This window comes from Hyperolius riggenbachi, chromosome 3 (assembly GCF_040937935.1).
Source record: "Hyperolius riggenbachi isolate aHypRig1 chromosome 3, aHypRig1.pri, whole genome shotgun sequence".
NCBI lineage: Eukaryota > Metazoa > Chordata > Amphibia > Anura > Hyperoliidae > Hyperolius > Hyperolius riggenbachi.
The window spans coordinates 282105061-282118618 of record NC_090648.1 but is presented as its reverse complement, the minus strand read 5'-3'; the positions used below and the strand labels follow the sequence as shown (position 1 = coordinate 282118618).

General features: G+C 40.4%; 1 protein-coding gene across 5 annotated transcripts in view; it reads left to right on the top strand.

Moving 5' to 3' along the window:
• The window catches only part of PTPRZ1 (protein tyrosine phosphatase receptor type Z1), a 269913-nt gene that overhangs the window by 155957 nt on the left and 100398 nt on the right, over positions 1 to 13558 (top strand). For all 5 annotated transcript variants that reach the window (XM_068276398.1, XM_068276399.1, XM_068276401.1 and 2 more), the window contains exons 11-12: positions 6773 to 6819; positions 11144 to 12059. In XM_068276398.1, coding sequence (XP_068132499.1) covers positions 6773 to 6819; positions 11144 to 12059 — 963 coding nt within the window. The remainder of the gene's footprint in view (positions 1 to 6772; positions 6820 to 11143; positions 12060 to 13558) is intronic.

The following is a 13558-nucleotide window of genomic DNA, read 5'->3' as shown; positions in this document are numbered from 1 at the left end:
AGAGGCCCCCAGCCATATTTACCTCATGACTAGCGCAGAGGCCCCCAGCCATGTTTACCTCATGACTAGTGCAGAGGCCCCCAGCCCTGTTTACCTCATGACTAGTGCAGAGGTATCCCGTCATGTTCATCACATGATTAGTGCTGAGCTCTCTAGCTACGTTGATCACATGACTAGCATAGAGGCCTAAAGTCATGTTCATCACATGACGAGTGCAGAGGCCCCCAGCCATGTTCACCTCATGAGGAACATTCTAATATGGCAAGCACTTATGAGCTTGGATAAGCTATGTTCCGCTATGATTTTGAAAAGTCATTTGTTTTTCTTCTGCTGTTATTGACAATCCATTGGGCCTGATTTACCATAATAAAATCAAAGGTTTGCTGAAAAGGTTGTAGATTCCTTATCATACAACAAAAGATGCCCTTCATCACATTCATGGAATACATTGAAGCCTGACTGAACTCACATCTGAACAGGGCAAATTTTATTAGCAATCAAGGTGATTAGTGAATGCAAAATGTGCATAGTACTAAAGTCATCAACAGCATACTTTTATATGACTAAATCTCATTTCTGGTCCTAACAGAAAATTACTGCTGCCATTAGAATGTTAAATTATTTTATTATTTTCAAATTTTGTTAAATACTATTACTGGGCAAGAAAGTGTACCATTAACTTTATTCCTTTATTTAAAAGGGCAAACCATGTGTAAACCATGCAAAGTGGCATGGCACTTAGTAACCTTTGTTAGAGAAAACTGATAATATCCGAAAATTTTTACTTAAATGGATAAAACCCTCGGACTAATTTATAATGGAGAGCCTGTGTGATCCTGAAAACCTGGGCTGTATTCTTTTCAAAAATTGTCTGCTGGTAGATGACGAAGGCTTGCAACTCTTACCTGGGACACGGAGGCTTAGTAGATAACACTCTCGCATTACAGCATTAGAGGCCCAGATTAGTGTCTAGGCCAGGATGCCATTTGAATAAACTTGGTATGTTTGTTCGGTGTTTGCGGTGGCTGCATCCCACATCCCAAAACATACTAATAGGCTAATTGGTCCTCCCCCACACACATACACGCACAAATTGATCTTAGACTGTAAGACTATAATGGTGATAGGGATTAGATTGTAAGCTCCTCTGAGGACAGGCAATGGTACGACTGTGTATCAGTGGCCTAGATAAAGACTATAGCAAAGACATAGCAAAATTTTCATGGGGCCATCTGATTTAGACACTCTTGAGCAATGCCACTTTCCCCTACCCTCTATATATAAGGCAATTTACATTTCCATGCAATGTGCACTGTGTATAGACCATGGGCGCTGAGACAAAGTCAGAGGGTGGAGAAACACAATAAAGTTAATAGAGAACACATCAAGTACCAACTGGGTCCCCTCTTCTCCAGGGCTATTGCTACACCCCTGCTGTGTATTCTGGAAAGCACTGCAATTTACTATAAGTTTAGTGAGCTATCATTTGACTTCAGTGTCACAATCAGCACCTGCAGTGGGTTTTTTTTAATAATAAATCCAGGACTATAGATATTTACTACAAATGCATTGCAGTGCAGTACCACGAAAGCCTTGCAGTGCAGGTGCTGCACTTTGGAAGCAGGAAATTTGGCGCATGAGGCAAGTGGACAAAAAGTGCGCCGCCATTGACTCATGTTAAATATCGTTTGATGGGCACTCGGTGAACAATAATGTTTACAAACATATTTACCGTATAATACTGTTTACAAACCTACTTACTATAGTTATCGTTTCTATCTACATAAAGTTTCATAACTAAAACGATATTTAGTGAAATAGTGGAAAATACAACATTTCTCAAATAACTAAATATACGGATTTCAAAAATCATTTTATAAACGATATGGGAGTTTTAGGGTTAGGCACTAGTAGGGGATATTTTAATTAAATATATTGATTTAAAAAATAATTTACGAAATGGGAGTTTTAGGGTTAGACACTACTAGGGGGGTTCTTAGGGTTAGGCACCACCATGGGGGATTTAGGGCTAGGCACCACCAGGGGGGTCTAAGTATTAGGCACCACCAGGGGGGATTTAGGGTTAGGCACCACCTGGTGGATCTTAGGGTTAGGCACCACCATGGGGGATTTAGTGTTAGGCACCACCAGGGGGTTTTTAGGATTAGGCACCACCGGGGGGGGGGGGGGTCTTATGCTGGGAATACATGATGCATTTTTCTAGCAGATAGATGGTCCGATAGATAATTTCTGACATGTCCAATCTCACGTTCGATAGTTTTACTGCTCGATTTCTCATACAAGCGAATGTAAAAAGATAAGAAAAACGAGTGGTGGATAAGATAATCGAGTGGAGAATCGAGCGGCAAAATCGATCAAGTGGAGAATCGAGCGAAAAAAATGCATCGTGTACTCCCAGCATTAGAGTTAGGCACCACCGGGGGGGGGGGGGGCTTAGGGTTTTCCACCACCAGGGGGGGTCTTAGGGTTAGGCACCACCAGGGGGGATTTAGGGTTAGGCACCACCAGGGGGGATTTAGGGTTAGGCACCACCAGGGGGGATTTAGGGTTAGGCACCACCAGGGGGGTCTTAGGGTTAGGCACCACCAGGGGGGTCTAAGGGTTTGTCTAAGGGTCAGGGTCAGGGATAGGTAAAGGGAGATATCTGTGTAACAGTAGGGTTAGATTTAGTTGTAGTAAAATGTTTGTAATATTTACTAATGTTTTACTACAGTTATTACGAACTTATATATTTTTTTCATTGTTATAAACAATATTTTCAGATTTCATTCCATGAAGAAATGATAAATTAAGGTTATACACAATAGTATACAATTATAACGATTTTACATATATTATCGTTTTCAGTTTTATAAACAATATTTTCAGATTTTTTTTAGTACAAGAAACGATAAAACATGGTTATTGACTAAATCATTAAATTTCGGCGACACCACGCGCCCTTTTTTCCAGGCACTCTTTTTTGATGTGCGCCTTCACATTACCCATTTTGCTATGCTTTTAGCAATCCCCAATATTTGATATGAATAGGGAGCATTACAAATGTTGCCGCTTAATGGCAGACTACTTTAAAAAGAATGCACTCTAGGTTTGTGGGATCTCGCTCTGCAACTTTATTATGCAAGTCCCTGTCCCATCCGTCTCTCTGCTGCCTGGTCACAGCAAGTACCATTTAAGTTCTATGTTTTTTACAAGCTGTGTATGTTCAGTTTTCTGTTCTGAAATGTACATTTGATGTGTGTTTTACTGACAGTGCTGGAATGTACAATATGATCAGTGTTATGCTTGGGTATCTGGTTCTGTTATCTCTCAGCAGCATATTGTTATGAGAATTGTGTGGAGTAACACATGTATAAGTTTTATCAACAGAGACTGTAAAGTAGGATATTCACTTTTTATGCTTCAATTGTCAGCCACCATATAAATATTGTGTTGCACAATCTGTTCTATATACATGGAAGGCATCACATCGCTACATGGTTAATAAGCTTGCAAAGGATATATTATGTAGAAATGTTGTTTTTTTGTTTAAACAATGTTCATACTGAAAAGATAAAACTATATCACTTGGACAACTGGTTCTTTTTGTTTTGTGCTTTATAATATGTGATCATTACACATCATCATTAATAAGTGAGATTGTCTTACAAGTGTTTGTCCTCATAAACAGCATCCCAATTAATTCATGAATAACTCTGTGGTACTTATGGTATGTCATAATTGGTTGCATACATCACTTCCTGTACGTCCTTTGTACCTCTTCCTTTACGTTCCTTTCAATGTCGCTTTCTCGTTATCAGCTCTTCTGCTTCATTTCCACTCACTAAATCTGATCCTGCTTAAAGTTCCTATGCAATATACGCCTACATATTAAGCCGCTACCATTTTATAAATCTGAATTTCCTTTATTTTGTGACAACAGGGGGCAGTAATAATGGATATATTAAATATTTTAAGTACAATTATTTACTAACAATAACAAAGCTATACCAAACTGTGTCGCGTTTATTTCAGTGGTAATACCCAAGTATTGTAAATGGTCTTTCTCCAAGTCACATGTAAAATAATCAAATTCATCAAACCGGTGTGAATGTTTGTGTTGCATTCTGTGGATAAAGTACACCTAATCATTTCTGAAGCTTGTGTATTGTATCAAATGTGACCATTTCATGATCTGTATAATGTCTGACCATGCTTTACATATTCATGATGATATTATTAACATTGTTGGTTTTCATTCCATTCATAGCCATGTTGTTGTTTATGGTGTACTTTCTTTATATGTTTTTTTTTCTTAAATAGAGATCATTTAACAAATTGTTAATATTGTTAGTCTAGCTGGCTTGTCTAAGTGATAATAAGAATACCAACTATTTCATTGTCCCTAAGAAGCATTACACATCACTATGATGCTACAGCAATGGGCTTTAGAGGTCCTTATGTGCAATGTGTGTAAGGTTTTTAGGATTGCTGATAAAGAATTTATATTGGTCATTCTGCTATAAAAGTGGAAATCAGACATGCTCCACACCACTTTGTATGAAAGGTAAGACATTTCTTTCTTTATTAATCTTATCATCGATCTCATTTTTTTAATTCGATTGTGTCTTTCATGGCAACTACCAGAGGCTTTTACATAACAGATTACAATACAAGGATGGTCCCAGTTGGAGGTTGTCATGTTCATTCTATAATAAACAATGCAAGTTGCCAGACTTCTGTGGTAATGCTTTCCCTAATGCTTGAAGTCACTGGCCCAGAATGAGTAGATACGATGCTTTGACTCTGGTCTGACTCTACTGGCTGCATGCTTGTTGTGACACCAAAACAGCTAAAGCCCAAAGCACAGCATGACAGGCAACTGGCATTGTTTATAGGGGACATGAAAATGGTAGCCTCTCTATACCTTTAACTTTAGGTTACATAAGGTAATTGTGGTCACTATCACTTGTCTAAAACGCAACACCTGTAATGCATCACTTAACTGCTTTAGTTCTGCATGGCTCTTCCCCTTATGGACTGGACCCTTTACAAAAAAAAAATCACTTGGTGATCTCTGTGATTGGTTCACAGTGATCTCAGGGTCAGGAGCTGTACAAATCATTCCTTTTTGCCTTTGAAAGCCAATAATGCATTCAGAACTGCTGGTTTGCAAACACACTTGTAGCTCTTAAAGGACCACTATTGCAACTAGCCCAATACCTGTTGCTTTTGTCAGATGTTAACTGCCTTTCACGATAGTGGTCCTTTAATTACATGTAACCGTACTAATCCAATTTACAGGTGATTCAGCCTATGTATGTAACCCTCCTATGTACAAGGAATTGAATTTGTACGTGTATGATTAATGCAGTGAGGCTTGCAAGAACAGTGATGCAGGCTACCAGTGGCTTAGCTAGAGATTATGGGGGCCCCACAGCAAAACTTTCATGGGGCCCTCAGATGTAGGCACTCTTAAGCAATGCCACCTGCCCCTACCCTAGGGATATGAGTTAACTGGGGCAATTTACATTTTACGCTGCAACACTGCACATAGTCCGTGGGCACTGAGACAAAGTTTGAGGGGGGAGGAACACAAGAAAGTTAATGGTGAATACATCTGGGCCCCCTCTGCTCAAGGGCCACAAAGCAGCTGCTATGGCTATTGCCACACCCCTGCAGGCTACCCATTTAGGTTAGAGGCTATAGGCATACTATAAACCAACAGTTCTAGCTGCATGCCTTGCTTAGAAGGGTAAACGTATTGGACGTGTTGCATTTCAGACAAGGTGAGATACATTCACACAGCATTAGGTGCTGGATTAGCTATGCCTAGGCAAGAGTATTAAGGCCTCGAGTCATCAAGACTTATCGAATCAATTACCGACAGCTCGGTAAAATACCGAACTCTATCAGTTGATTTCAGGATTCATCAAAGTTATCTACAGCTGTTAGCGAGCATTTGTTAATCATTCAGTAATGATGCGATAAAACGGAGGAAAGTGCAATTCATGAAAATGAAAGTGGGCGTGGTTTAGCGTTACATTTAGAATTAGTTATCTCCTTCACTGCTCCTGTCAGATCATTGCTGACAGAGAGGATGGAGCCATTTAAAGTGATTATGTATCAGCTGAGAGTGATTCAAAGGTGCAGAAGGTCAAGAAGAAGGTCTAGAACCATATCAATTTGCAAGAGAATGGATTTATTTGCTATACCAGGACATCATCTTGTAAGAGAACACAGGCAGTGCCAGGGTTAACTAAATTGCTAGCTGCACTACATTTTTTCAGAAGAGGCTACTACGATCAAGCCATAGCTGGCGAAATTGTGAGATTGTCCCAAACCACTTCCAAAATCATGGTCTAGGTGTTAAGCCCTATTCGGAATGTTGCTAGGTGGCGTTCAAAGGACTGCCTTTTTACCCACAATTCCACGGGGATCTTATGGCCTTGTGTTAAATTACCGCTGTAAAATGGAAATATCGTCACGTTACCGAATGGTTACCGAATTGTTATCGACACGAATGCGGAAAAGCCTTGATGAATACAACTAGAAATTGATAGACTTTGAATTCGGTAATTAAAAGAACTGTAATAAGTTATCTCAAAGACAATGATGAATCGAGGCCTTAGTTGACCATGGAAGAATGATTCAGCACAGTGACTAAAACTGAAGTCTATTAACAGTACTTGTTTGTATTACATAAACCCTTTATTAAATTTAGCTTTATGTAAAATAACATAACTTCCACATCATTTTCTTCATTTTACAGGAAATGATTTGTTTTTGGATGTGACAGAAACAGAAGAGGATATAAAGGTAATATTTTATAAAGATAGTACACTGTGTGCATTTTCCTATTAATAAAAGAAGAGTGTGGTGTGTAATATGTGTAAGGCTGGGATAGATTGGCTTATCCTGCCCAGATTTAAAAATGCAGTGTTAGATGTCCAAATCATTTCTTTACTAATGGACACATTTGGTTATGAATTTGGCAGCCATATCCGCAGTGATTTCAGCAAATGCAGGGGATAATCTGAAAATTCTCCTAACCAGCAAATCTCTATTCACCTTAGAAGATCAAACCAAGCCAGCAAAAGGAAAGCCACTCACTGTTAATCGGTCATCTGACAACTGTTTTAATCAGCAAAAGTGATTGGCACTTAGTGACTTGGATTTGCTAGCACAACTTCAGCTTCCAGTGTGAGTGGAGGTTTGAATTTTAGGAGTATTTTCCATTCATCTCTCATGACTACTATATTTGCCAAGCATTGAAGCAATGGCACTAAAGATGTATCTGTTTGAGCCACCATACTGTGAAGTAATGCAGGAGAGTGAAGCTTATATATACAGTAGCCAGCATAATATAACACGTTTAGCAAGCTACATAGATATTGTACACCTGTTGCAACCTGTTTATTTAATTTGAAACGAATGACCTCACAGAGTAACATAAATAATGTAACAGAGGCCTCTGAAACACAAAATCATATTGGTAACAGGGTTTAAAGGCTTATCTTATAAATTAAAACCTGTTTTAATGTAGGCACCATTCACAGTATAGACAGTGTGAAAGGTACCCACAAAGATTAAGTAGCTAGTGTTACACTTAAATCAAAGTAGATGGATTGGGCATTGTGAAGCCCTATTGGTGCCTCCATAGACCACAATGAAAATTTGTGGCATGCTAGGTGCTTAGTATGAGCTTATGCTCAGCTATGATACAGCCGAATGCACAGAACAGTTACGATTTTGGCTACACTGTAGCCAAACTCGTATAGCATTAGGGATTGTGCACGTATCAGTTGTGACTTTGGCTACAATATATCCGAACTCTGACAGTGGCAGAGAAAGTAGTTTAGTGTGAGGGGATAGGAACAAGATTTAGCTATAAAATAGCTGATCCCCAAGGGAAAGTGAAGGCCATAAATTAGAGGGGAGGAAGGTTAGTGTGTGGCAAGACAAGGGAGATTAGTGTTATAATGTGGGCATTGAGATGAAGGTTAGTGCTAGGCACAGATACAGAGGTTAGTGTTAGACATGAAGAAGGAGGTTAATGTTGGGTAGGTGGAGAGGGAGGATAGTGTTATGTGTGAGGAGGGAAATTAGTATTAGGCATGGAGAGAGAGATTAATATTAGGGGTGGATGGCGGAGGTTAGTGTTAGGCATGGGCTGGAGGTTAGTGCTAGGCATGGAGATAAAGGTTAGCATTAGGCATAATGGGTGTAGGTTAGTATTAAGCATGGAGAGGGAGGTTAGTGCTAGGCACAGATACAGAGGTTAGTGTTAGATGAAGAAGGAGGTTAATGTTGGGTAGGTGGTGAGGGAGGATAGTGTTATGTGTGAGGAGGGAGATTAGTATTAGGCAAGGAGAGAGAGATTGATATTAGGCCTGGAGGGGGAGGTTAGTGTTAGGCGTGGGCTGGAGGTTAGTGCTAGTCATGGAGATGGAAGCTAGTATTAGGCATTGGGTGGAGGTTAGTGTTAAGCATGGAGGGGGAGGATAGTGTTAGGCATGGGCTGGAGGTTAGTGCTAGTCATGGAGATGGAGGCTAGTATTAGGCATTGGGTGGAGGTTAGTGTTAAGCATGGAGAGGGAGGTTAGTGCTAGGCATGGGGTGGTGGTTGGTGTTAGACATGAAGAGGGAGGTTAGTGATAGGCATGGAGATGGAGGTTAGTGTTAGGGGTGGGGTGGAATTTAGTGTTAGGTATGGGGTAGTGGTTGGTGTTAGGCATGGAGAGTTACATTAGTGTTAGGCATGAAGACGTAGGTTAGTGTTAGGCACATGCTGGAGGTTCGTGCTAGGCATGGAGACGGAGGTTAGAATTATGCACTGGGTGAAGACGAAGACGGAGGTTAGTGTTAGGTGTGGGGTGAAAGTTAGTATTAGGTATGAGGTAGTGGTTGGTGTTAGGCATGGTGAGGGAGGTTAGTGTTAGGCATGGAGTGGTGGTTAGTGTTAGGCATGGAGAGGGAGGTTAGTTTTTAGGCGTGGGGTGGAGGTTAGTGTTAGGCGTGGAGAGGGAGGTTAGTGTAAGGTATGGAGAGGGAGGTTAGTGTTAGGGGTGGGGTGGAAGTTAGTGTTAGGTATGGGGTAGTGGTTGGTGTTAGTCATGGAGAGGGAGGTTAGTGTTAGGCATGGAGTGGCGGTTAGTATTAGGCATGGAGAGGGAGGTTAGTGTTAGGTATGGGGTAGTGGTTGGTGTTAGGCATGGAGAGGGACATTAGTGTTAGTGTTAGGCATGTGCTGGAGGTTAGTGCTAGGAATGGAGACGGAGGTTATAATTAGGCACTGGGTGGAGGTTAGTGCTAGGCATGGAGAGGGAGGTTAGTGTTAGGCATGGAGAGGAAGGTTAGTGTCAGACATGGAGTGGTGGTTAGTGTTAGGCATGGAGAGGGAGGTTAGTGTTAGGCATCGAGTGGTGGTTAGTGTTAGGCATGGAGAGGGAGGTTAGTGTTAGCTTTGTGGTGGAGGTTAGTGTTAGGCATGGGGTGGAGGTTAGTGTTCGGCATGGAGATGGAAGTAAGTGCTAGGTATGAAGAGGGAGGTCAATGTTAGGTTTGCAACACTATAGTGGAGAATTTCAATGCCTCGTCTCGTAAATAAGCACTCACTGTACTTTATTGTGATTAAACATATAAATTATGAAAACAAAATTGTTCTTACATTTTGAAGCATGCCTTGTTAATATAAACGCTTGCCCGAGTCTTGAAGATGCAATGGGCCTGGTTATTGGGGATGAGCAGGCACATTTTTAAAGGTTGAGCAAATTGTGTTATTTTTGCTTGCCAAACTGTTTCATGGAGCTGTTGAGTATTTCAATTTAAAGTCCTCCTTTTACAGCAGATTTTCGTGCAAATTGCATTGAAGTCAATGGCACTGACTTTAGCGGTTAATAGCAAAGCCCTGATACATGCTATAATCAGCAAATTTGCTTAGTATGTTAAGAAGAATAGTGGGAACAAGGATTTTTTTTAAATAAAATACTTTTTAGCGCTTTAGTTTTTAAGATAAATGATTTTGAAACGTTCACAGAAACTGATTTTGTAATTTCTGTAAAATGACGTTTTGCTGCAGTGCACTTTAATATATACGGAGTTCCGAGATTTATATACATTTTAAGAAAATGGACATCATGAGGTTTCCCCTAGCAAGCCTCTGAAACCCCTTGTCACCCATGCAGACTGGTATAGCCAGAATTCAGATCATGGACCGTGTGGGCCCCTGTACCTTGAGCTATACCAGCCCGCATTGCCCATGATGTGGTGGGGGGCTCTGAAAGAGAGAAGCAGCAAAGGCTGCCCGTCTCCTCCAAAATCCCTTGTCCATAATAAGTTAAAGAGGCTTGGGGGGGGGCAGGGCATCATGTAATTTTTTAAAATATAAATAATAGGTTTATTTGCCAGGGATCCTTACAAAGCAACATTGCGGCTGATTCCCAGGAAAAGTGTTGCAACTTGCCCTGGCAGGAAAATAACTACTGTTTCTAGGGATATTTGTAAAACTTCAATACCAATGGGTAGATACGTTATCTGTCATTTAACCACACTTAATGATCATTTTTCCTATTGTAACTTTAAAATGTTCTTCACATACCTAGCAAATTTAAAGTGTAGCATTTATGGTGGCTTTGCTATTAACTGCCGTTGGCACCATAGACTTCAATAAAATTTGCATAACTGTTACGTTCTGTAGATAGGAAAAAATAGTGCTGGGACCACACTTGTGACTGCGGAAAACGCCTGTGGTTTTCCATGACCTACTTTTCGTATGCGTTTTAACATGCATGTCACCCACCATAGCCTGCTGAAACTTGCCAGCAATCTGTGGGAACTGTGCACAGTGTGCAATTTTCTGCAAAAGGGAATATAAATTATTAAATGCCCAGGAATCGCAAACAAAGAATTGCACAAATGCACGCGTCATATTGAGAATCATTACATGCAATTTTGCATTGCGTTAAATAGCACGCAATTTTTGCCAAGTGTGGTCCCTGCCTTAAAATGATAAATGCTGTTTTTCATACTAATTTTATTTTGAACAATGATAGCACTAGTGATAAAAGCCATTTTACTTTTAAATCTATGAATTTATATTTTAAAAATACAAATTAAACATAATATTTGGGTTCCTGAACAGGATAGTGAAGAGGACACAGAAGAAAATGATAACAAATATGAGTTGCAATCAAGCACAATTAGCAGCAAAAAACAAACCGAAGAACATGGGACCCAATCAACAGCCCTTTACCATGTGGATGAAGAATTGGGTACCCAAGCAACACGACAAATACATGGTGAGGGTGATCGTCTTAAAACATTGCTGTATCCTACATTGCAGTCTACAGCAAAAACATATGTTGCTGCAACTACTTCTGTATATAAAGATATTGTGAAAGCTGGTAAACAAGAGGAAGACGATGGAGACAAAAGTAATAAAGAGCTAAAAAGTAAGATTGAAATATGGATGCCTAATGTCTCAGACAGTACAAAACCAACCACTACAAATGATGTCAACACTGGTGCTCTCAATGAACCTCAGATGTCAACAACCAGTTGGAAAAAAAGGATTTTATTACCCACCCAGCAAGCTTTTAATGACACATCTGTCACTGCCCCAACCACTTTTTCTGCATCATTTACTCCAGATGAGACATCACAGGTGGTTTCAGGTTCCTCTCAGCCACCAGAAGCATATACCTCTGAAAGTATGTACACAGGCACAACCACAAAAGTGATAAGCACAACCCCTTTTAAGAAAGTAGATTTATTTAATGGTACTTCGCAAGATGATGTTTCTGCTGGTGAGAAGAAGTCAGAGATCAGTTTTATTAATACCACTGATATTACATCATTATCCTCACCAACATCCACTCCTTCCACAAGTGAAGAAAATGTAGAAGAATCAACTGGTCCTGACATGGAGAGGCCATACTTATCAACTTCTACAGTTTCCTCTCCTGCATCATTTCAACCTCTCTCTCCGAGCTTTGGACAACATGGTTCTCCTCCTCCGAGTGAGATAGTCTCTCAGACAACCCAACCTATGTTTAATGGTGAGATACCTCTTCAACCCTCCTACACTAGTGAAGTTGTTCCTCTAGTTACTCCCTTGTTGTCTGATACTCCGTTCCTGAAAGCTACCCCTGCTGCTTCTGATGCTGGTCTCATCCTGCATGCCACACCTGTATTTCCCAATGTTGATGTATCATTTGAACCTTCCCTGTCTTCCTATGATGATGTACTGTTGCATACATTTACCTCCGCTTTCTCCAGTAGTAAAATGTTTCGTCATCCCGTATCTGAATTGTTTTCACAGACTGTTGCAACTGATACACTTTCTTTGCATGTTTCTTTGGCCTTGCCTGAAACCAATGTATTAGTTCAGCCAAGCCATACACATCATTCTGATGTGACACCACATCAGACCTTTCATGCTGCTTCTGAGATGTTAACATTTGCTCATGAGGGTGACATCTTTAATAATATTCAATCAATTTCACGACTTGAAACGCCAAGCATTGATGTAAAGATGCATGCACTTTCTGTGGTGTCTGAACTTGCCTATTCTTTGTCTAATAATGTGACTTCTGCAGAAACCTTTGCCGTTTCCTCTGACTTATCAGCCTTTGTGCATGATTCTGTGGGCGTATTTCACCAGGGTACCTTAATGACAAAGCTTAGTAGTGAACTATATATTAAGCCAACTACTGTAATGACACAAGGGGATGTTTTACTTCAGCCTACACACTTCACCGTTAGTGATTGGGAGAATTCAGAAACATTCTCTGGTAGTGGGTTTATTTCTGATGGTATAGATGGTTTGACAATCCATAAGGAATCCTCAGCTGCTACTGTAGTTGAAGTTAATTATACAACACTTGAGCTTAATCAAAGTAAGCCAGTTAACACAAGCCATATAGTAGATGACAATGGACCTCAGACTACCTCCATGTATGATGAAGTAGATCCACATACCAAGCATGAAGTGATGGCAGATCTTTCCTCCTCTGGTGTATTTAGAGACACTCAGCCTGCACTTGACATCTACTCAGTGTCTCAACCCACTACCACAAATAACGATGCTGACATTAATGCAATGTCAGAAAACCTGCTACCTGTTCAGCCAGTAAGTTCTGTATCCACAACCTCTAGTGACATATTGCTTAAAGCTTTGCTTGCTGCAGCCTCAAAAACTGTCTCTGCTTCTACTCATATGCTGCTTTTGCCAACTCAGGAAATCTTTTATGAAACACCAGAAAAAGCCATTAATGAAGCATTGACACAAACTGCCTCACAGCTGCCTAATGCTAGCATTGCCTCTGCTGTGCCTAGTGTTGGAGAGTTGAATGAAACATCCAGTTACCATTACATCAGCTTTAACACTGCTTCTGTGCTGCTGCCTTCTTCTGTTGGTGCTACTGCTGAGTCTTTGTTGCATTCTACATATGTTCACTCTGTCGGTAAAGCTTTGTCTCCGAGTTCTGTTGAGCCTGCCTATCCACAGCAAACGATGTCAGTCTTGCATGAAAATGTTGTTGAGCCTCATTTTTTC